Source organism: Sorex fumeus, unplaced genomic scaffold, assembly GCF_029834395.1.
Source record: "Sorex fumeus unplaced genomic scaffold, SorFum_2.1 ptg000128l, whole genome shotgun sequence".
Classification (NCBI taxonomy): domain Eukaryota; kingdom Metazoa; phylum Chordata; class Mammalia; order Eulipotyphla; family Soricidae; genus Sorex; species Sorex fumeus.
Window position 1 is genome coordinate 38,759,932 of NW_026606185.1, and position 25,132 is coordinate 38,785,063.

Here is a 25,132-nt window from a genome sequence, read left to right on the forward strand (position 1 = left end):
CTCGGGAGGGCTCGGTGGTCCTCGGGTCCCTCGGCGCCGCCTCCCCTCAGCCAGCAGGGAAGTTCGGCCGTGAGAGACAAAGGGAGACGCCTGACGTGGCAGCGGCGCCGGCTCCCGGAGTTTCCGTGGAGGGGTGTCGAGCCCCTCGGGTGGGGACGTGGCTCCGGAGGCGGAGGCCGAGCCCCGTGTGCGGACCCCCGGGCCAGCAGCGGCGCGGGAGGAGGAGGAGAAGGAGGAGGCGGAGGCGGAGGCGGTGTCCGAGCGCCGTGGACCGCTGAGGGGGCGGCGCCGCCTCCGCCGCGCCCCGCCCCCGGCGGCGCCCGGAACGCGGGCGGGAGGGGAGGGGCGGGGAGGGGAGGCGCGGCGGCCGCGGCCGGAGTTCCGCTCGGCGGGCGGAAGTGCGCGCCCGGGCCGTGGGCGCCTCGGCCGAGCCCGCCGACAGCATGGTGGCCCCCGCGCTGCTGCAGACGGCGCACGTGTTCTGCTGCCCGAACCGGGTGCGAGGGGCGCTGAGCTGGAGCTCGGGGCCCGCGGGCCTGCTGGCCTTCGGCACGTCCTGTTCCGTGGTGCTCTACGACCCTCAAGTAAGCGCGGCCGGCCGCCCCGGGGGCGGGGGGCGCCGCCGTCGCGCGCGCCGGGGTCGGGGCAGGCGCATAGGATGCGGCCCCCCGACGGAGGAGGCCGGGCTGTGGGCCTCAGTCAGCCCGCCAGCTTGGCGGCCCTCGTCTGTGGTCTGGGGGGGGGTCCCCCCCGGGCCCCGCGGCCTGCGCTTGACGCCCATCCGGAGGCCCTCGACCCCGGGAAAGCGGCCAAACGTGCGGGTTCGTCAGACGGGCGCTTCCGGTGGTTGCATTCCTCCGCTCGTCGGACACACGGTGTGCTCACGTCAATGCCTTTGACGTCGCGATGCCTAATAAACTTGTTCGTGTGTGTTGAAGTTCCAAGAGGCCAGGGCTGCGGGAGGCACCTTTGATGGTTCCGTTGGGGGAAGGAGGGTTGGAGGGGTGTGTGTGTGCAAGGGTTGGAAGGATCCCAGGCGCTCCTGGTAGGGCAGGATGCGGGCTCATGTCGTCAGTGGATTGTTTTCTTTCTCGACGAGGCACTGCGCAAGTCCTTTGCAGAGTTCCTTTATGGCCCTGTTCCCACACTCGGCTTCTAGACAATAAAGTTAGTGATGCTCGTCAGAAAAGGAGCCTGCTAGTATAAGAAAAAAAAGAAAAAGTAAAATAGTAAAATGCTGAGAATGAAAATGCAGCGCAGAGGGGTAGCTATGTATATATACATCTATATGCATTTTATAGCATTGCTTTGCATTCTCAGTTTTGACTTGGCATAACTCAAATTTGTATGTGAAATGTTTGTGTTCCTATTCATGTCTGGAGCTTGCTTGCCACCTTCTGGTTTAGTTTTGTTACTGCCGTGCACCCTCCGAGGGTGGCCCACTTGGCAGAGACTGAACTAGCTGGTTAGAAACCCCGTATTTCTGCAGCTATTTAATGGATTTATGCCTTTGCCTTCCGTCACACTTTCATATTTAATGATAACACATGTTAGGGGGCATTTTAATATGTAAGCAGCATATACTGTTGTTGTGGGTAGGGCGTTTGCCTTGCACCACCAACTCAGGTTTGATCACTGGCATTTCATAAGGTTTCCCCACTGTCAGGAGTAATTCCTGAGTGTAGAGCCAGGAATAATCCCTGAGCATCGAAGGATGTGAGCCTCCCTCCTCCCCGCCCCCCCCCCCCCAAAAAAAAACCCCAAAAAGCCCTTGAAATTGATACTTGCTGATTGGGCTTTTAAAACTCTTAGTTACCAAGAAATTTTTGTCGAGGGGGCTAGAAAAGAGAGTACAGCAGTCTGGGTGTCAGCCTTGTACGTGGTGGACACGAGTTGTATTCCCAGCAACCTGTATGGTGGTTCTGAGCACAGTAGGAGTGAGCCTTGAGCATCACCGGATGTGGCCTCAAAACAATAAGTCTTCGGTTTAGTGAGACAATGAAATATTTTAAGTTGTTTTCCTAGCGTCAATACCCATATGTGAAATATATTGGTTCGTGCACATTTACCTCTTTGTATTTTTCTGTTGTAATTCTAATTGTTCTAGTGCAGATAATGAAGCCAGTGCTTTTGGCAATAAAGGGCTATAAAGAGGAGGGCGCTGCAGTTACAAGAGTTAAGAAAAGTAGTGGTAGGTTGAAGTTAAAATCAGATGTGGAGTGGTGCTGGTGGAAATGGCAGACTGAGGGTCTAATGGGAACTTGGCCTTGGGATCTGTCCTGGAAAGAACTTAGTTGCTGTGGTCTGATGGACCTTTAGTGTTTAAGGCGGGAGAACCCACTGCTTGATCAGCTCTAACAAGCACACTGAGCCATCCATTGATTTATATCTATTGGTCACGAATTCATCTATTGTTGGATAACAAATCTCTCAAATTGTTGCAGCATAGCAGAAAGAGATCCTTAAATCTATGGTAGTCTACGAACACCACTAGTAGTAACCTCTGAGCATTGCCTGTGGGAGTCCAGCCTGGGGTGTTAGGATAGGCTGCCTTACTAAGAAGAATACCAGGAGAGTCTCTGGGAGCAGAAACTAGGCATATATGACCTCTGAGTTTGGTGTGAGGAGAGCATAGAGCCCTGGGAGTGTGAAGTGGCAAGAAGGCATAAAGTGAATGGATAACTTAAGCCATTGTGAAAAGTTTATGAAGTAAGGAAGGTGATTAAGTTTGATGTAATACTGATCTTTTTGTTTTTGTTTTGGGACCACACCCTGTGTTGCTGGGGGTTACTCCTGACTAAGTGCTCAGGGATCATTCCTGGTGGCTATGGGGACCATATGGGATGCCAGGGATCAAATTTCCCTATCAGCCACATGTAAGGCAAGCACCCAGCCCGCTGTACTATTTCTCCAGCTTCGTGATTTACTGATCTCTTAATTAACATAAAAAGATCTGGAATCTGCATCCACTGATAGACCTTGAACAATTTGCTATTGTTCATTTGGTTTGCACTAGGATGCAAAAGCAAAATCATCCCAGTGCTTTCTGTCTGTCTCTGTGACTGCCAGATTGAATAGGGAAGAACATATGAAAAAACAAAACAAAACTCTAGAATCTGATTTTTATTATCTTATTGTTTCCTCTATGGGGTAACTTCTGATTTACTAACTGATGTTTTCTTTTTTAAGAAAAGGGTTGTTATTAACAACCTCAACGGCCACACTGCTCGAGTCAATTGCGTACAGTGGATTTGTAAACTGGATGGTTGTGAGTATTAATACTTCATGTTCCTAGTCTTTAGGATAAAAAGATTTTCCTTTTATCACATCTCTTAATTTAGCACTAGCTTATCTGATATTAAGCAGATGAGATAAAAGAGGGGAAATAGTAATGACAAATGACTGATCTGACCTGTTCTTTCCCTTCAGTTGAATCCTGGATAATGTCACACAGCAGGGAGTAGGGGGAGGGTAGAAGAAGCCCCTTGAATGATGAAACCCTTCTCCCTCGCACAGGGATGTCTTTGTGTCTGCTGTTGGGATCCAGCTCAGTCTCTCAAGATACAAAGGATACACTCTGCCTCTGAGCCACTTTCCTGGCAGGAGGGATCCAGGCTAGGATTTGGAGAACCAGTTTATGGGTCTATTTCTGCCATGGACAGATTGCTTTCTATGTATTAATTTTTGTACTTGGACCACATTTGGCAGTGCTCAGGTGTTACTCCTGGTTGTGTGCATAAGGATCATTCATGGCGGACTTGGGGGACCATATGGAATGCTGGGGATCGGTCAATTGCAATAAAGTCAGCAGGGAGTAGTTGTTACAGATGTTAAAGATTTAAGAAATGAGAACTGGCTCTTGTTAATCCACACCTTTCCCTTCCCCTGCCCTTTTACAGTTTTTGGTTAACAGTTAATGAAGTTTATTATCATTAAACATAAACATTAAAATTTTTACTTTAGGCCTGGAGAGATAGTAGCAGATAAGGCACTTGCCTTATATGTGGCTGACTAGGTTTGTTCCCCTGTACCCATATGGTCTCTCCAACACTGCAAGGAGTAAGTCCTGAGTATAGCTAGCTGTGGCCCAAACCACTTCTCTCACCCCCCTACAATTTTTTTTTTTTTACCTTCAAAGTTAAAAATTTAGGGCTGGAGAGAGAGTACCAGCAGGTAGGGTGCTTGCCTTACTGACACAGGTTTATTTCCTGGCACTGCTAGGTTTGGGCCATAAAGTAAAAAATTAAAAAAATTGAATTATGTTTGTTTGGGGGCTACACCCGGCCATGCTCAGGGCTTGCTCGTGTCTCTGTGCTCAGGGGTCACTCTTGGAGGGCCTTCGGGACTGTATGTGGTTGGGGATTGAACCTGGCTACTCTGTATGCAAGGCAAGCATGTTACCCACGGTACTATCTCACCCCCAGATTTACACTCCCCCCTCCGCTCCCTTTCCTTTTGGGTGTTATGGTTAGCAATTCAGTACTGAAAAGTTACCACTTACATCCCTTTACCTCCTTTCAGCACTCAATTCTTGTCCAGAGTGATCATTTCCAACTATCACTGTCATAGTGGTCCCCTCTATATCCTAACTGCCTTCCCCAATTCTTGTGCAAGCTTCCAACCCACCAACACTGAATGAGAGTTCTTTCTCCTTATTTCCGTGCCAGCACTTGTTTTTGCTCTTTTGATGTGTGCCAATCTCTGTGGTGTGAGATGATATCTTATTGTTGTTTTGATTTGCTTCTCCCTGAAAGTGATGTAGAGCATTTTTTATGTGCCCTTTGGCCATTTGTATTTCTTCTTTGAGGAAGTTTCTGTTCATTTCTTCTCCCTATTTTTTGATGGGATTGGATTTTTTTTTCTTGTAAAGTTCTACTAGTGCCTTATATATCTTTGGTATTAACCCATATCAGATGGGTGTTGAGTAAGTAATTTTTTTCCATTTCGTGGACTGTTCTGGTCTCCATTTCCTTTGTCAGTGTTAATTTTTAATGTGGTTGGAAATTTCTGTTTTGCTATTTGTTGCAACATCACTAGTGGTGTAATTACTGGAAAACACCACTGTAAACTTCAAGGGAATGAGAACAAAAACCAGGAATAATGGAATAATTTTTTTTTTCTTTTTGGGTCACACCCTGCGATGCTCAGGGGTTACTCCTGGCTCATGCACTCAGGAATTACTCCTGGCGGTGCTCGGGGGACCATATGGGATGCTGGGAATCAAATCAGGGTCGGCCATGTTGGCTGTGTGCAAGGCAAACGCCCTACCCGCTGTGCTATTGCTCCAGCCCCCAGGAATAATTTCTTAGTATTATTCTGAAAATGGTTTTGACCACTCAGGTGTAGAACTTACCTAAACAAAACCTTTTGTTTTGGAGAAGTTGTTTTAAATTAGGGGCCAGAGTGAGCATTGATTTGTTCCTGGCACCACCTGGTGCCCTGCACATTGCCAGGTATGCCCGCCTTCTGAAAATAACTGTAGAGGAATATGAGTACTAAAGTGTGAGGCTTGGGGCTGGAGGGAAAGTACAGCGTGCCTTGCATGCAAACTTGGATACGATCCTCAGCATCTGAGCCCTGCCAGGAGTGATCCTTGAGTGCAAAGCCAGGAGTAAATTCTGAGCTCTGCTTAGAGCTCAGGGTGTGACCCAGAAACCAAAAAATAAAATACAAGCGTGAGGCTTGCTCTTCAAGTCCATGTTCTCCTTTGAATGCTTATCTCTCACTTGCTTGTTACATTTCTTTTCTTGGTTATTTCTACCCTGGAGAAGTTTCTGTTCTCTCTTGAACACACACACTCCTCTCTTTATCTCCCCTCACATCTTTCTAAACAAGTTTAAATAAAAACTATGTTACCTCCTGTGTTATCTCTTTGGCTCCCATAATAGCATCTTATATTGGAGGTAGGGAGGGGGCTTTCACACCTGGCAGAGCTCAGGACTGACTCCTGGCTCAGCACTCAGGGATCACTCCTGGCGGTGTTTAGGTTACCAGATGGGGTGCCTGGTTGGCTGTGTGTAAGGAAAACACCCTTCCTGCTATATTACTGCTCTGACCCCAGATGCCTGGTTATTAACACATTGCTTTATATTAACTTACCGATACAATTCTCCACTTTATGTAGTTAAATAAATGGCTGTGTTTGTGATGTATGAAGAAATTTAGGTCAAGATAACACTCACCTGGCATCAGCATTAGGACATAAGTCTTGAACTTTTTCCAAAAAAATTTATTATTTTTTTATTTTTTAAATTGAGTCACCATGAGATACATAGTTATAAAACTGTTCATGATCAGGTTTTGTTGTGCCTGAGTTTCAGATCCCCAGTTGTGGAGATACCAGTTCTACACACAATAATGCAAAAGCAAAGGAACTTTATTACTAGCTCAAGCCATTGCTAGCTTGAGCTAGGGTCCAAGTTTCATCCAGCGCAGTGTAATCTTGACAAGGACTCCGACTTCAAATCACAAGCAGTTTATATAGGGGTCAGAGTTAAGAGGCAACTTATATATACTGATCTGTTTTAGCATTGGCCCTATTACAATGATGGTCAGCAATTAGGCAACGGTTAGCAACAGTTTCTAAGTAGGGTACAGCAGTGACCCCTCATGACCAGCCACACCCAATTGCCTAATTCTTATCTCGGCGAATTATTCAACTGGGAGTCTACCAGAAACTGCAGGTTCTGTTTTGGGGAAACAAACTGAGGCCTAGTTGAGACTTAATGTTAGCCGTAGTCTCACGGTTTCAGTCATACAATGATCCAACACCAATCCCTCCACAATGTCCATTTCCCACCACCAGTACCTCAGTTTCCCTTCCAACACACCCCCTCCCCCAGCCTGACTCTGTGGCAGACACTCCCCCCCCGCCCTTTCTCCTCTCCCCTCCCTTTCCAGCCCCTTCGTCCCCTCTTTCCCCTTCTCCGCTCCCTTCTGGGTTTCATAGTCTCAACACAGACACTAAGAAGTTATTGTGTTTGTTCCTTTACCTACTTTCAATACACAGTTCTTATCCAGTGATCATTTCCAAGTATCTTTGTTATCATGGTCCCTTCTCCATCCAAATTGCCTTTTCCCCCGGCACTTGAGGTAGTCTTCCAACCATAGACTAATCCTCCATGGCCTTTTTTCTACTGTCCTTGGGTATTAGTCTCATATTATGTTGTATTTTTTTTTTTGAGTGTAGTCATTCTTTGTCTGTCCCTCTCCTTCTGACTCATTTCACTCAGCATGATACTCTCCATGTCCATTCATTTATAAGCAAATTTCATAACTCCATTTTTCCTAACTGCTGAACCTTGAAGTTCTGAGTAAAAATTTAATGTTTGTTCTTGTTTTCTGGTGGGCAGACTTAATGATGCATTGTTCTTCACACAGATGGCCACAGAGACTGTAACTGAGGAATTTATAACCATGCAGCATAGATGAGTTTGCCATCCAAAATAAACTGGCTTCCTACAATGACCCTGTAAACATAGTAGCTCTTCTTGCATCCTTATGAAAGTAACAATTGTAGAGGAACCGGAAATCTTTGCAGAATGATAGAAAAACCAAAGAAAAAATAGCAAGTTACTGTATAGTTGGTGAAAGCAGGAAATCTCTTGTCCTTTACTGTACTGCTTTGCTCTTCTTTTTTTTTTTTTTGCTTTTAGGGTCACACCTGGCTCTGCACAGGGGTTCCTCCTGGCTCTGCACTCAGGAATTTACCCCTGGCGGTGCTCTGGGGACCATATGGGATGCTAGGAATCGAACCCAGGTTGGCCGCGTGCAAGGCAAACGCCCTACCCATTGTGCTATTGCTCCAGCCCCTGCTTTGTTTTTCTTACTTTTTAAAAATATTTTATTTATTTTGCTGTTTGTGTCACATCCAGTGATACTTAGAGGTTACTCCTGACTCGGCACTCAAGAATTACTCCTGGCGGTGCTAGGGGGGGACATAAAAGGATGCTAGGGATCAAACCTGGGTTAGCTACCGTGCAAGGCAAACGCAAACACACACTCCGCTGTATTATCACTTAGGCCCCTCTCCTTAGTGTTGAATTTTCTGTCCCTCTGTAGATTATCTATGCTAACTCAGTAGATTTGAGTAAACCGTTTGAAGCTTGCTTCTTTGAAGCTCTCCACTTTGGTGATTTTGTTTTTTCCCAGTAGGACTTTTTTTTTTTTTTTTTTTTAAATCACATCCTGTGGTCTAAAAAAAGTGCTTGGGGCAGCTTGTGGTTTAGTGCTTAGGGATTGCTCAGCAGGGGTTGGGAGGGAGCGAACAGTTCTGGGAGTCAAACCCAGGCATCATGTGTACAGAGCTCACACATCAGTCCATGGAGCTATCCTTTCTTCCCTATTTTATAATAGTGTTTCATTTTGTTGTTGATTTGGGATCATAACTGGTGGGGCTCAGAGCTTACTCATGGCTCTTCTTCACTCAAGGATCACTCCTGGGGTGGGCTTAGAGGACCATATGGGCCACCAGAGATTGAACCCGATCCATCGCATACAGTGCTGATGTCCTACATGCTGTACTATAGCTCTAGTCCCTGAAGTAAAATTGTTTTATTTAGGACATAGAGTCCCATAAAGTGACACTGCCCAGGCTAGGGTGCTGGCCACTCTGGCATGAAGCGTGCCAGTCATAGCTCTTAACAGACACTTGCTGTCTGTGGACTGTGTTCTCCACACAGTCCTTCCTGGGGGAGAGTTTAGGCTTCTTCAGGGCAGTGAACATGAAGAGTTTGGGCACCCACCTGCAAGACGATCTTATATCATCTCAGGGGTATGATATTAGGAGCCTGATCTTAAGTGAAAAGTGTGGTTTTTTTTTTGCTCTTCTCCGCTTTGGGGGCCACACTTGGCAGTGCTCGGGTTTACTCCTAGCTCTGCACTTAGGAATCACTCCTGTCTGTGCTGGGGATGGGGTTGGAGGGAAAGGGGGAGGGAACTATATGGGATGCCAGGGATCGAACCCTGGTTGTCCTTGTGCAAAGCAAATGCTCTACCTGCTGTCCTGTTGCTCCAGCACCCTCAAATAGAATGTTCTTTAGTATTCCTCAGGTGCTTCCTCTAAATATCTAGCATGTGGGTGAGAAAGAGCAGTCATGTGGAAAATCCAAGCCAAAATATTTGTCTAGTCTCAAAAATGTCACATAGTTGATGGCAGTAGCTGAATATAATGTCTTGTATTATCCTGCTGAAAGCATTTACCCTGAAAGCATTTAACCTGAATCTTAGAGGAAACAGGTAGATAAATCCAGTTTGAGGAGCATTTGTAAAAAAATGGATCTTGACTCCCATTATCAGCCAAATGAGGAAGTTGCTGTACTATTCTAAGTTAAAAGAGACTAAAAGGACTGAAAGGAAAAACATATGCACAACATATGGCCCTTAGATTCTGATTTTTTGTTTGTTTTGCTTTTGGGCCACACTCGGGGTGCTTAGGGCTTACTCCTGGCTCTGTTCAGGGATCACTTCTGACAGGGCTGGGGATCAAACTCAGGCCAGTTGCTGGCAAGGCAAGCACCTTACCTACTCTGTACTCTCCAGCCCCAGATTCTAAACTCTTAAAAAGGTTCCAAAAGCTGTTACTTTGATGTTTTACTGTATTGTATTACATAATGATGCTATATCAATATTATTTATTTATTTTAAATGCTATATCAATTTTATGCCCTGTTTTTTTCTTTTTGGGTCACACCCGGCGATGCACAGGGGTTACTCCTGGCTCTGTGCTCAGGAATTACCCCTGGTGGTGCTCAGGGGACCATATGGGATGCTGGGAATTGAACCCGGGTCAGCTGCGTGCAAGGCAAACGCCCTACCCATTGTGCTGTTGCTCCAGCCCCTCAATTTTAAATTTTGTGTTGTGGCTCTTGGTTTCTTCCTGGCTCTGCTGCACTCAGGAATCACTCCTGGTGGTTCTAGGGGTGGGATGGGGGTGAGGGACAAACCCAGGGCTTTATACCACCAAGGCGGCATTAGTTTTGTTACTGAGCTAAATCCATTGCCCCATAAATTTTGAGTTTTTTTGGGTCATCTCAAGTCGTACTCACGGGACCTGGGGTCTCTCCCATCTGTAATTGGCCAACCCAGCTGGTGGTTCAGTGATGCTAGGTGCTAAGAATCACTAGGGCTGCTTACCCTGGTAATGTTTAGGGGGCCATGACGGCACACCTGGCTATGTTTGGTAGGCCATGTAGTGCTGGGAATCCCACCTGGGCCAGGTCACATATGCACCTTGATTCCTATAACTACTTCAGCTACCCCCTAATTTTGTCATTTATTTTTATTTTATTTTATGTTTTCTTTTTGGGTCACACCCAGCAATGCTCAGGGGTTATTCCTGGCTCTGCACTCAGGAATTACTCCTGGTGGTGCTTGGGGGACCATATGGGATGCCAGGGATTGAACCTGGGTCGGCCGTGTGCAAGGCAGATACCCTCCCTGCTGTACTATTGCTCCACGCCCCCCATCCCCATAATTTTTTAAAATGTGGTCATTGTAGTTACATATGAAAAGATTCTAGTTTTTAGGATATGTTATTATCCTGGGGATCAAACCCATTGTCTCATGCACGCAAGGCATGAGCTTTATCACTGAGCCACACCCCGCACCAATATAATGAAGGGTTTTAGGATCAGAAGTCTTACTGCCTGCAGCCCACTTTGAAATGGTTCATGAAAATTAAAAGTGTTTGTATGTATCTATATAGAGTAATCTTAACCAAGGTAGGCAAAATATTAATAGGGAATCTAGGTAAAGCATATATTTTTATATGTTTTCTACAGCTTTGAAATTTGTCAGGATATTTGGAGAAAAATTATAAAACAAAAATACTTTTATGTATTTTTTTTCAGCTCCTTGTACTGAATTAGTTTCTGGAGGATCTGACAATCAAGTAATTCACTGGGAAATAGAGAATAATCAGGTGGGTAAATATGCTTATAGTTATAAAAAAATGACACGTGTCTTTTATTTTCAACTATTTTCTTAATTTCTGCCAACTCCTTCCTATGTTATATTCCCTCAAGGCCCAGAGAGATAGTACAGGAAGTAATGGAGACACTATTCCTGGTACTGCATATCCTTCCCTGAGAACCACCAGGGTTCACTCATGAGCACAGAGCCAGGAATAGACCCTGAGCACCACTTGGTGTGACCCTGAAGCACCCCACCCCACGGCCCCCCCAAAAGTAGAGTTCCCTCATGCTTATTTATCAGCAGATGCTGTATTTTCCATACTCTTGTCATTAATATTTGCTCTCTATTCATACACTGATAGTTTTTGTGAATTTTCTACCATTTTGGAGTAAGTGGGTGATTGGGGATGCAGGGTTTGGGCCCCCCAGCAGTGCTAGGGCTACTCTAGGTATTTATTGTTTGGGAATCATGAGGTGCTGAGGGTTGAGCCAGGGTCTCTAGCATGTCTTTCCGCCCTTCGAGCTGTCTTTCCAGACTCTATTCTGGAATACTCTTAAGTCTTATTTTTATATAGGTGGGGAGCAGGCTTTCAATCAGTGTACGGAGTATCTCCAGGCCTTTCGCAGTGACCCTGCCTGTGCTCCCTGAGGGGTTCATGTTCAGTGTGGTGCTGCTCAGCCCTGTGGCACTGTAGGACACGAGAGCTCCTGGTAATGCTGGGAGGGCCAGGCAGTGCTGGGAACTGAACTCGGATCTTAGCCTGCTCAGCTCTCTCCCCTACCCAGTCCTAATTTTTCTTTTCTTTTCTTTTCTTTTGTTTGTTTGTTTGTTTTTAGACCATACCTGGCTGTGTTCATGGCTCACTACTGACTCTGTGCTCAGGGATCACTCTTGGTGGGGCTTGGGGGACCATATGAGGTGCCAGGATTGAATCCAGTTTGACCACATGTAAGGCAAATGTCCTACTCCCCTGTTGTATTCTCTCTCTCTCTGGTCCCTAATTTTAATATGTTTTTGTTGTTTTGGGCCACAGCTGGGTTACCCCTAGCTCCTCACTCAGGAATTACTCTTGGTGGTGTTCTGGGGACCATATGGGATGCCAGGGATTGAATCTGGATCAGCCACATGCAAGGCAAACTCCCCTACTCCACTTTACTTTCTCTTTAGCCCCAAAAGTTGTTGATTTCCAAGCAGAGGAGTGTGACTATGACAGGAAGATTATTAATCTGACAGCTGTGCCAAGTTAGAATAGGAAACAATGTGAAGTTAGAGATACTGGGTATACTTCTGGAAGTAAATGCTTTTCTCATTGAATAGTTAACTGTTAAGGGAGTAGGGATCTAGTGAGTAGGAGGTGTAAGTAATCAAAAATGGATGGGATAACCCTGGAATAAAGGTGCTTTTGCAAATGAAAATAGGCACCCGAGAGATAGTGCAGGAGGTAAGGCACTTGTCCTGAGGCAGACCCCAGTTCGATCCCAGCACCGCCTGGGATCACTCCTAATCATGAAAGCCAGGAGTGGTTCCCTGATCACCACTGAGTGTGATCCAGAAATCCAAAAGCAAAACATAGCAAACACTGATGTGAAAATAGACAAGTAGGAAGAGAGAAGTGAAATTCAGTTATAACCTATCACTGGAATCGGTAACTCGACATCCAGACTTGTTCTCAGAGATAGAGGCAGATGTGATGGTTGGAGCTTTGAGCCACACTAGTGAGATTTGCTGGAGTATTTCCTGGGTACTCACCAAAGTTTCTGTCAGTAGGGAGGACTGCGTGTTTAATAGTCTATGGCAGAGCATAAAACTGTGACAAAGGGATCCGACAGGGAGGAAGAGAAAATGAGGATGAAAGGCATCAAAGAGGGAAGAAGGGAATAAGAGGATTTAAGGGAATGATCTGCACATCATAATCTTAGGGGCTTAGAGGTTTTCTTTCCACATGTATTTCCATACACACAGGTGTTTAACACACCTTGAGGTAAGGAAATAGTGCTAAGCTGGTGTAATGAGAGGTTTGGTTCTTTGAATAGTGAATGTTTTTATAAATGTGAACTTGAGGGATTTTAGTTTTTCAGATTCTCTGGTGATTGAAATAGAACCCTTCTTAAAGATGTGAAGTGTTTTCCATGGATTTAACTTTTAGGAGACAAGAATACTTGAAAAATTAAAATATAGATGATTTTTAAAGAAGGGGCAAACTACAAAATCTTAATAAAGTTGACATTCTGGATTTTAGTTATATATGTATAAATACATATATGAGATCTCACTCTACCTGAGTTTTCTTCCATTTTTTTTTGTTTTGTTTTGGTATCTCATGTGACGGTGCTCAGGGGTTACTCCTGGCTCTGCTCTCAGGGATCACTCCTGGTAGTGCTCAGGGACGGTATGGGATTCCAGAGATTGAACCTGATCGGCCACATGCACTGTACTATTGTTCTGGCCCCAACCTGAGTTTTCTTGTTTTTTATTTTTATTTATTTATTTATTTATTTATTTATTGCTTTTTTGGGTCACACCCGGTGATGCACAGGCGTTACTCCTGGCTCATACACTCAGGAATTACCCCCTGGCGGTACCCGGGGGACCATATGGAATGCTGGGAATCGAACCTGGGTTGGCCGTGTGCAAGGCAAACGCCCTAACCACTGTGCTATTACTCCGGCCCCTTCTTGTTTTTTAGAGGTTAGTGATTCAAGAGAGTTATTACAGGAACCTAATGTACACCGATTAGTAACCTGGTAAGTGGCAGAATTCTGCTTAGTTGAGGTAACAACCAAGGAGGCATTAGGAGAATGATAGAACAGCAGATAAGGAGCTTGTCTTGCAGATAGCTGACTTGGTTTAATGGCATCCCATATGGTACCTTGAACCAACCAGGAGTGATCCCTGAGTTCAGAGCCAGGAGTAAGCCCTGAGCACTGCCAAGTGTGGCCCCCAAAACAAAAAAAAAAAACTAAAAGCAACTGAAGAGTTATATAAAAGATGCTCTGTGTCATCAGACAAGTTAGAGAAGATACTTATCAGAGAAAGTGCTAGAATCTCACACATTTAGGGGCCAGAATAATAGTGCAGCAGGTAGGGCTCTTGCTTTGCACAGTGCAGACCTGGGTTTGATCCCCAGCACCCCATATGGTTATTCTTCCCCAAGCTCTACCAGGAGTGATCCATGAACGCAGACCCAAGTAAAAAACACACCAAAAAATCAAGAATCTTGCACATTTAGAAGTCTGAGTCGAGTCGGGGCTGGAATGATAGTATGGCCCGTAGGGCTTTTGCCTTGCACGCAGCCAACCCAGGTTTGATCCCTGGCATCCTGTATTGTCCCCCAACCACCATTAGGAGTAATTCCTGAGTGCAGAGCCAGGAGTTACTCCCCAAGCATTACCGGGTATGACCCAAAAGCCAAATAAATAAATAAGAGCTATACTAAAATTAGCGTGGGCTGGAGTGATAGCACAGCGGGTAGGGCGTTTGCCTTGCACGCAGCCAACATGGCTGACCCGAGTTCAATTCCTCCGCCCCCCTCGGAGAGCCCGGCAAGCTGCCGAGAGTATTTCACCTGCACGGCAGAGCCTGGTAAGCTACCCATGATGTATTCCATATGCCAAACACAGTAACAATTGTCACAATGGAGACGTTACTGGGCCCACTCGAGCAAATCGATGAACAATGGGAGGACAGTGACAATGACTAAAATTAGCGTAAATTATGCCACATGGAATATTGCCTAATGGCAGGCAGATCATCTCAATAAGTAAATGAGATGTCCTAGTTCTTCCATTTTTCTTCCATTTTTCCTATTATATAGTTGATTTGTTCAGCAGTATCTGGTGACCTGGGTACATGGAGCCAATTCCGATGTAGTCTGTAATTGATGGTCTGTGACTGATGGACTACAGATTGATGGCACTGTAGACAGTTTTATTCAGGATCACGGTCACGGTCACGGTTCTCCCGTTGTTCATCGATTTGCTCGAGCGGGCCCAGTAACATCTCCATTGGAGACTTTGTTGTTACTGTGTTTGGCATATCGAATACATCACGGGGAGCTTGCCAGGCTCTGCCGTGCGGGTGAGATACTCTCGGTAGCTTGCCGGGCTCTCCGAGAGGGGCAAAGGACTCAAACTCGGGTCGGCCATGTTGGCCGCTTGTAAGGCAAACGCCCTACCGCTGGATCAGCATCAGCATTGGTTATATAGGGGCAAATGGTGTGCAGCACATGCAGGACAAGGGCAGGTGGTAAGTGGGAGACAAATGTTAGATCAATATGAGATTTTTGTGGAATTTACAATTCAGTTGAAGAGAAAACCAGGCAGTATATTTGTCCTTTTACTCAGAATCTCCATAAAAGCTCCACTTACTTGTTTCTTCATTTTCTCCTTGCAGAGTTTTTTCATTAGACAGATGCATATGTTACAGTAAACGAAAGAAAGAGTTAGATCAATAATTATACGGGGAAGATTGGTATAAGCAAAAACAAAATTATCTAGATATCATCACGATTGCCAGTCAGTTATTTGTCTAGATTCCATTACCAATTAATTATTTATCTAGATTCCATTATTACTAATCAGTTATTGGTCTAGATTCAGTAGGTGTCAACATCCCTAGTTCCAAACCTAGTCATGTGATGTGTAGTAAGTGTTCTACTGTGTATGCTGAATCTGTTTATGAGCAGTCATCAGACTAGTACATACGGAACATTCCACAAAGCTCCTATGTCTCAAAATATGTGAATTTCATTGTTTCTGTAGTAATAATTATTTAACTTTTTATTGGCTACAGTTTATGTCTATAGTAATTTATTTAATGTTTGCTTTAAAAAGTGATGGCACTTTTTTCCTGTTCTGCATTTGGCTTTCATTATTTGTTGTATTAATGCTGTTATCTCCTCAGAGTAGATTCTTAGGCTTGTGGTTGCTGTATCGAAGGGTTATGTATATCTTCTGTGTTGATCATATGAGTAGAGAGACTTCTTGAAAGTTGAAATTCTCTTCAATTGAAAGAACCTATTCTAGAGTAGGTAGGGTTTTTTTTTTTGGTGGGGGGTGGAGTGGGTAGAGGTGGGACAGTGGGACTTAGGCCATACCCAACAATGCTCAGGACTTACACCTGGCTCTGTATTTAGGCATCAATACTGGCAAGCTTAGGGGAACCTTATGGAGTCAAACCCAGGTCCACTGTGCGCAAGGCAAGCACTCTATCCTCTGTACTATCACTCCAACTCCATGGGTTAGGCATTTTATTTTATTTTAAAAATACTTATTGATACTTTGGTTTGGAGGCCACCACACCTAGTGGCTATTCAGAGATCACTCCTGGTGGGGCACACTGGACCATATGTGGTGCTCGGGAGTGAACTTGGGCCAGCCATGTACAAGGCAAGCAGCTTACCCACTGTACTATTGCTCCAGCCGCCTCATTAGGCATTTTAACAAGATCTTTAATTCTGGGGTTAAATAAAGGTGAAACTGGTAATACCTTTTTTAAAAAAAAATTGAGAGGTACATACACGGCTATGCTCAGGGGTTACTCCCAGCTTTGTGCTTGGGGACCACTCTCCATGGTACTCGTGAGGACCATGTGTTGCAGGAGAACAGACCTGAGAGTCCTGTACATACAAAGTTTGTGATTAGTTTGTTGAGAATTCCTTTCTAACCATGTCTTTCTCATTTTTTCTGACTTAGCTTTTACAAACTGTCTGTCTCCAAGGCCATGAAGGACCTGTTTATGCAGTCCATGCTGTATACCAGAAGAAGGCATCAGATGTTGCCTTACACACACTGATAGTTTCTGCGGCTTCAGATTCTACTGTTAGAGTGTGGTCTAAAAAGGGTTCTGAAGGTAAGCTGAGAGACTGTATAATCCAGACAATGGAATAACTGTATTTAAATGAACAATAACTAGAAGAGTTTTCACAATTTTTTCAGTCAATTTAAAAATAATATAATTCTAATCTAAGTGTTTCTGTTTCACTTTTTTTTTTTTTTTTGCTTTTTGGGTCACACCCGGCGATGCACAGGAGTTACTCCTGGTTCATGCACTCAGGAATTACTCCTGGTGGTGCTCAGGGGACCATATGGGATGCTGGGAATCGAACCTAGGTCGGCTGTGTGCTAGGCAAACACCCTACCCGCTGTGCTATTGCTCCAGCCCCTCTTTTTCACCTTTTCAAAATTTCTTTTTAATCAGATTTTGGGGAGTTGTTTTGTTTTTAGTGTTTTTTAGCGGGGGAGGAAGGTTTGGACCCCATTTGGCTATGTGCACGGCTTACTCCTGGCTCTGTGCTCAGGGATTGCTCTTGGTGGTTCTCCAGGGGACTAGTTTTGGTACCAGGGATTGGGCCCAGGTTGACTGCATGCATGGCAAGCACCTAACTCACTTGCTATCTCTCCAGCCCCTTTACCAGGTTGTTAATGTCAGTTCCTTCTCAAATCTTTCATAAATTTTTGTTCTTTGCAACTGTTTCAATTTACCGTTTAAATACACATGGGCAATTGTGAATTTAAATCACAACAATTCTGAGCTGATTTCTCTCCCAGCTGACATCTACAGTATGATGATACTCTGAAAATGAATATACACTTAAGTTGTTCATTTTTTATTATTTTTTAGTTACATGTCTGCAGACCTTGAACTTTGGAGAAGGAGTCACTCTGGCTCTCTCTTTATCGTTTTTGCCTGAGACTGAAAGTGAGTACTCTTCTAAGTAAATATTAAATGCGCACTCTGTTTTTTATATCTCTAGATAGTGACCTCTAGAATCTCAAAAAGAAATGGTCTTAATCTGTTTGTTTTGGGTTTTTGTTCTCAGTGGTGCTCAGGGACCAACGATGCAATGAAGGTACTTGGGAATTCTGCATAAAATTCGTGCACTCACCTGTCGAGTTATCGCCTCAATCCTTTGGGTCTCTGTATCTAAATATTTCTACCCTCCCCCACACCCCCATTTTTTGGCCATATCCAACAATGCTCAGAGCTTACTCCTAGCAGTGCTTAGGGGACTATAGGGGATGCCTGGGATCAAACCTGAGTCAGATATGTCCAAGACAAGTGTCCTATCCTTTGTACTATCACTCTGACCCATCTACATCTAAATATCTTTTTTTTTTTTAAGTATAACATTTGTAAGTTTTGAGAATGTGGGGGGTGGGGGAGAGGAGAGGAGAGAGAGAGAGAGAGAGAAGGGAGAGAGGAGAGAGAGGGGAGAGAAAGAGAACGTGGACTTCTTGGATTTCTCCAGGGTGGAGAGGGAACCCCAGTACACGTTCTAGCATTAGATATGAAAGTAAGAAAGGACACGTCTCAGGAAGGGAGATGCAGGGTGACACATGTACTCACGCAATGTATATACATATGTTTTCATGAAACAGAGATAACATACTTTTGTTTTCAATGTTTGTGTCTTTCAATATTTTTGTCCTCTGAGTGTTGAATATAAAATTAAAGGAGATATTCGGAATTTTGGTAGATGTTGAAAATTTTTGTGACTTAAAATGTGTTCAAGATTGATACTCTCATTTGTCAAATATTATGTTGCTATGTAGTCACCTAATGTGGGAGCATTCACTAATTTTGTAGAAGATGAGATAATCTGTGGAAGTATTGAAGGCAAACCTGTGAAAATCTCTCAAAATGTTAGCCTCTTTTTCATCTTGTATGGTGTTTTGTCCAAGACTGCTTAAAATCTTAGAAAAGAAAGAAATTATTTTCTTGCTGTGAGAATCTCTTTTTCCTGTCAGATTATCCTCTACAAAGTTGATAGCTACTAAGGATCAGTCCCTTTGCACTAAGTGACCTGGAGGACAGATTTGGTAGACAAGAAAAAGATAGAGAGAGGTGTGCCCAGTAGCCACTAGTCTCTTGGCCTCTGACAGAAATTGCAACTCTAGATTCGTGTGATGCTTCACTTTGTGTGAGGAATCCCTGAGTTGGGCAACTGCTTCCGTTCTGGTTTTATAACAGACTTAGTTCATCTGTATCTGTCTTGAGGCCTACTGGAATTTTTTAGTATTTTTACTTTGATTTGTGGATGCTAATAATTGTGTCTTTCCCACTTTTGAACCACATGTTTATTTACATGCTTTGTGATTTTGATATCTGAATTGTTTTATGAATTTTGTTCCACTGTTGAATTCTCAAACAAAATGTGTAGCTCTCAAAGCAACACACATGCCCTTAAATGTTTGAGCAATAACCATGTGCTGTGCTGATAATCTCTCTTCCGTTTTATTATTCAGTCATTCTTTTTTTTTTTTTTTTTTTAATTTTTTTTTATTTATTGAATCACCTTGGGAAAGGTTACAAAGCTTTCAGGTTTAGGTCTCAGTCATGCAAATATCAAACACATTTCCCTTTACCAATATTTTTTTTTTTACCATGAAGAACCCCAATAAAACCCCACCCCCCACCCCTCCCAGTCCCTGTGGGGCAGATGAATTCTAGTTAACACTCTATCTGCTTTGATTAGATTCATTGTTTCAATAAAAGATTCACCACTATAATTTAGAGTTTACCCCCCCCCCCCCCAAATCAGACATGCTGAAAAAGCATTGTGACGTGATTTGATTTCTACAGCTGGGTTCAAGAATTAAATATTGGTTTTGGATTTCTGCTATTTTACTTATTGACCCTGGAAGTATTTATACTGAAAGTCAGATAGTTAAGAAATTGGTTTCTGTGCTCTGGAGTCGTGGCCGTGCTGGAGAGCCGCTAGTGGGGGGCAACTGGTGGCCTCGGTAGGGCGTGAAGGGCGGACCGAAACGCCCCCTTCCCATGAGGTTTTAGTCGCCCCCCCACTCCCCCGGCTCATACCTGCTGTCCACAAGGCTCCCATGCGGCCGCCATCTTTCTTTCCAGAGAGGAGAAGGCAACTGGGGCAACACCCTTTCCCCTCCGGACAGACATGATGGCCTGGATTAACGCATAGTCCTTTCACTTTTCTGCTCCAAGCTGCCGGGTTCTGCATTAAGTCCCTGTGCTTCTGGGACTGTGGCCGTGCTGGATAGCCGCTCGCGGGGGGCAACTGATGACCTTGGTAGGGCGTGAAGGACGGACCGGAACGCCCCCCTTCCCATGAGGTTTTAGTCGCCCCCACACCCCCGGCTCATACCTGCTGTCCACAAGGCTCCCATGTGGCCGCCACCTTTCTTTCCAGAGGGAGGAGGGCAGAAGGGACCAACACCCTTTCCCCTCCGGGCAGACATGATGGCCTGGATTAACGCATAGTCCTTTCACTTTTCTGCTCCAAGCTGCTGGGTTCTGCATTAAGTCCTTGTGCTTCTGGGGCTGTGGCCGTGCTGGAGAGCCGTTCATGGGGGGCAACTGGTGACCTCGGTAGGGCGTGAAGGACGGACCGGAACGCCCCCCTTCCCATGAGGTTTTAGTCGCCCCCACACCCCCGGCTCATACCTGCTGTCCACAAGGCTCCCATGCGGCCGCCATCCTTCTTTCCAGAGAAGAGAGGGCGAATGGGGCAACACCCTTTCCCCTCTGGCAGACTTGATGGCCTGGATTAACGCATAGTCCGTTCACTTTTCTGATCCAAGCTGCTGGGTAATGCATTAAGTCCTTGTGCTTCTGGGGCTGTGGCCGTGCTGGAGAGCCGCTCGTGGGGGGCAACTGGTGGCCTCGGTAGGGTGTGAAGGACGGACCGGAACGCCCCCCTTCCCATGAGGTTTTAGTCGCACCCACACCCCTGGCTCATACCTGCTGTCCACAAGGCTCCCATGTGGCCGCCACCTTTCTTTCCAGAGGGAGGAGGGCAGAAGGGACCAACACCCTTTCCCCTCCGGGCAGACATGATGGCCTGGATTAACGCATAGTCCTTTCACTTTTCTGCTCCAAGCTGCTGGGTTCTGCATTAAGTCCTTGTGCTTCTGGGGCTGTGGCCGTGCTGGAGAGCCGCTCGTGGGGGGCAACTGGTGGCCTCGGTAGGGTGTGAAGGACGGACCGGAACGCCCCCCTTCCCATGAGGTTTTAGTCGCCCCCGCTCCCCCGGCTCATGCCTGCTGTCCACAAGGCTCCCATGCGGCCGCCATCTTTCTTTCCAGAGAGGAGAGGGCGAATGGGGCAACACCCTTTCCCCTCCAGCAGATTTGATGGCCTGGATTAACGCATAGTCCATTCACTTTTCTGCTCCAAGCTGTTGGGTTCTGCATTAAATCCTTGTGTTTCTGGGGCTGTGGCCGTGCTGGAGAGCCACTCGTGGGGGGCAACTGGTGGCCTCGGTAGGGCGTGAAGGACGGACCGGAACGCCCCCCTTCCCATGAGGTTTTAGTCGCACCCACACCCCTGGCTCATACCTGCTGTCCACAAGGCTCCCATGTGGCCGCCACCTTTCTTTCCAGAGGGAGGAGGGCAGAAGGGACCAACACCCTTTCCCCTCCGGGCAGACATGATGGCCTGGATTAACGCATAGTCCTTTCACTTTTCTGCTCCAAGCTGCTGGGTTCTGCATTAAGTCCTTGTGCTTCTGGGGCTGTGGCCGTGCTGGAGAGCCGCTCGTGGGGGGCAACTGGTGGCCTCGGTAGGGCGTGAAGGACGGACCGGAACGCCCCCCTTCCCATGAGGTTTTAGTCGCCCCCGCTCCCCCGGCTCATGCCTGCTGTCCACAAGGCTCCCATGTGGCCGCCATCTTTCTTTCCAGAGAGGAGAGGGCGAATGGGGCAACACCCTTTCCCCTCCAGCAGATTTGATGGCCTGGATTAACGCATAGTCCGTTCACTTTTCTGCTCCAAGCTGTTGGGTTCTGCATTAAGTCCTTGTGCTTCTGGGGCTGTGGCCGTGCTGGAGAGCCGCTCGTGGGGGGCAACTGGTGGCCTCGGTAGGGCGTGAAGGACGGACCGGAACGCCCCCCTTCCCATGAGGTTTTAGTCGCCCCCACAGCCCCGGCTCATACCTGCTGTCCATAAGGCTCCCATGTGGCCGCCACCTTTCTTTCCAGAGGGGGGAGGGCGGAAGGGACCAACACCCTTTCCCCTCTGGCAGACTTGATGGCCTGGGTTAACACATAACCCGTTCACTTTTCTGCTCCAAGCTGCTGGGTTGTGCATTAAGTACTTGTGTTTCTGGGTTTGTGGCCGTGCTCAAAGCTTAACTATGATTTTCAGAGAGAAACGTTAGGTGGTTTACTTCCCATGGATCACTTTGTATATAGAGAGATGTCATGCGGCCGCATAAGCGGCCGCGCGGTTTTGAGGAAAAGTCCTAGTTCCCGCATACTCGAGCTGTGCTTGTAGAGGTTTCTGGTCACCGGGGTTCCATCTGGGGGAGGCGGGATGCGGTACCTACCCCATCTGGGACTTCCCGATGATCTCGGCTCTTTTTGGAACCTGGTTTTTTTTTTTTTTTTCCTTCGGGATCTGTGGATCCCGCCCTCCATGTTGTCCTTCTCTTCGGCTAAATGCTGTCAAGATGGCGCTGGGGGGCGGGCTGTGGGCGTGACTTCCGGAATCTGAGGTTACCTGGGAGGTGTAGTCCCGGCATTTTTGAGGAAAAGTCCTAGTTCCCGCATACTCGAGCTGTGCTTGTAGAGGTTTCTGGTCACCGGGGTTCCATCTGGGGGAGGCGGGATGCGGTACCTACCCCATCTGGGACTTCCCGATGATCTCGGCTCTTTTTGGAACCTGTTTTTTTTTTTTTTTCCTTCGGGATCTGTGGATCCCGCCCTCCATGTTGTCCTTCTCTTCGGCTAAATGCTCTATTCAGTCATTCTTAACAGCCTTTATTACTCTCTAGGCTAACTCTTTGAAAATGCTCCCAACTCATTCTTGAACTTCTCTTTTATGAAATAGTGGAATAGAAGAAAGGATTTTCACTTAACAATGTTTCTTTGTCTTGTGACCATTTAACAGAACATCTTAAACGTGTTTATTTTATTCTTACTAACTTATTGAACATTTTCAGTTTGTCTAAAACTAGAACTCAATCTTTTCCTGGAACATAGAATCTAGTATAGGTGATAATCATAATACATTATTGTTTTTTGTTTTGGGGGTCACAACTGGCAGTGTTTAGGACTTACTCCTGACTGTCCTCAGAGATCACTCATGGTGGGGCTTTGGGGGGGAACCATATGAGGTTCTGGGGATTAAACCCAGGTCAGCAGTATGCAAAGCAAGTACCTTACCCACTGTACTGTTGCTCCAGCCCTGTCTATCATAATATTTAATGGATACTTATAGCATCTTGTTTTTTTCCAGTACCTGTACTAGCATGTGGTGATGATGACTGCAAAATTCACTTATTTGTTCAACAAGATGATCAGGTAATTAATGATATTTATTAAGAGCCTATAAATTACATTCTGTTTAATTATATGTCTGTTCAGATTTTAGAATATGGGGGATATTATAATCAATTAACATAATCCAAAGTGATTGCAGCAGGTCTTGAACTGTTAGGCAAACAGCAGCTGTTAGGTTGGAAAGGAGAAGGAAGATGGAAACATTTAGATATTTGAAAACTGCAGATAATTCCTATTCATATTTAGGTAATGCAACATTTTTTATTTCCAAACAAAAACTCTGACTATTAAATTATGACATTTTCCCCAGTAAAATGGGGCCGGAGTGTTGTTACAACAGGTAGGACATTTGCCTTCTGACTCTGGTTCATCTGCGGCATCCCATATGGTCCCCTGAGCACTGCCAGGAGTAATTCCTGAGTGCAGAACCAGTAGTAACCCCTGAACATTGCTGGGTATGACCCAAAAAGGAAAAAAAATTGATATACTAGGATCGTGATCAAATGAGATCACTAATATACATAAAAATGTAAATTCTTATATCAAGTCTAATGATTTTTATCTTTCTAGTTTCAGAAAGTGCTTTTTCTCAGTGGCCATGAGGACTGGATAAGAGGTGTGGAATGGGCTACCTTTGGTCAGTATAAAGTTTTACTAAAGTCTATTTGATGGGTACAAATATGGGTAGCTAAAGTCTATTTGATGGGTACAAATATGGGTAGCTTAGATGAAAATCTCTTTTAATTTTATACATTCTTTATGTATTTTGCTGTTTACAGCTAGGAAAGGGGACACCTTTCCCCTCTCCTGTCTTTTAGGTATTAATTGGTGTAGTAGAGGATGAAGCTGCTTGATCTATAAAAGGACACGTGATTATTACACATACAGACATCCTTGTGAATATATTTGTTTGGGGACTGGGAATGTTTAAGGTTACATTTGGCAGTGCTGCGGGGCTGCCTCTGGCTCTGTGCTTCTGAGGAGGCAGCGGGTGGATGGTTTGGGATGACTGATAAGACTCTAGGAGTGTGGGGCCGTGTGATGCTGGGAATAAAACTGTGTTGGCCATGTGAAAGGCACGCACCTAGGCTCCTGTACTGTCTTTCCACTTCTCTTTTATTTGGTTTTTGGACCACACCTGCTGATGCTCAGGAGGGTTCTGTACTCAGGAGTTACTCCTGGCAATGACTAGGGTACTAGATGACTAGGGTACTTCAAGGATTGAACCTAGGTTGGCCAGGTCCGAGGCACATTTCCTGTCCACTGTACTCTCAATCTGGCTCTAATGTTACTATTTAAAAAAAACTTTTTTGGCCTTTGGGTAAGCCCCAGCACGTGGCAGTGTTCAGGACTTATCCCTGACTCTGTACTTAGAAATTGCTCCTGGCAATACTCTAGACCATGTGGGATGCCTGGGATGAACCTGGTCTGCTATGTACAAGACAAATGCCCTACCTGCTGGACTCTCTACATCCCTCCTTTTATGAAGTTCTTTGTAAAACTTAGTAGCTATATGTAAGAATTATAACAGGTTATAGTAAGCTACTAACATTATATAGATAATAATCACTGTTATTTGGAAGATAAGGATGGAAAATCTTTTTTTTTTTCTTTTTTTGTTTTCTGGGGTAAGGGGGAAGGATGCACACCCAGTGGGTCTCAGGATGTTTCTGGTTCTGTGCTCAGGAATAATCTTTGGAGGTGTTTAGGGTACCATCTACTAGGAAGTGAACAAGGGTTGGCTACATACAAGGCAACTAACTGCCTTACCATCTCTACTATCTCCCAAACCTGTTTTTGAAAAAAGATTTTTTTTGGCAAGTCTAACAACTATGCTCAGGACTTACTCCTGGTTCTATGCTCAGGAATCATGCCTGGTAGTGCTTGGGGGATATTCTGTATGCGAGGGATCAAACCTGTGTTGGCCATGCACAAGGCAAAAGCCCTACCATACTAGACTATTGC

At 45.5% G+C, this 25,132-nt stretch overlaps 1 protein-coding gene and 1 non-coding gene across 2 annotated transcripts in view; both read left to right on the forward strand.

The window, feature by feature from the left end:
• The first annotated feature begins 414 nt into the window (after positions 1 to 414).
• ELP2 (elongator acetyltransferase complex subunit 2) overlaps positions 415 to 25,132 on the forward strand; it is a 55,974-nt gene continuing 31,256 nt past the window's right edge. Inside the window, exons 1-7 of the mRNA XM_056137925.1 lie at positions 415 to 584; positions 3,190 to 3,268; positions 10,851 to 10,921; positions 16,608 to 16,764; positions 17,536 to 17,613; positions 23,124 to 23,188; positions 23,738 to 23,804. Coding sequence (XP_055993900.1) covers positions 444 to 584; positions 3,190 to 3,268; positions 10,851 to 10,921; positions 16,608 to 16,764; positions 17,536 to 17,613; positions 23,124 to 23,188; positions 23,738 to 23,804 — 658 coding nt within the window. The 5' untranslated portion in view covers positions 415 to 443. The remainder of the gene's footprint in view (positions 585 to 3,189; positions 3,269 to 10,850; positions 10,922 to 16,607; positions 16,765 to 17,535; positions 17,614 to 23,123; positions 23,189 to 23,737; positions 23,805 to 25,132) is intronic.
• LOC130045590 (small nucleolar RNA SNORA31) lies at positions 2,961 to 3,090 on the forward strand. Its single transcript, XR_008795574.1, has one exon. It is a non-coding gene; the product is annotated as a small nucleolar RNA SNORA31 (small nucleolar RNA).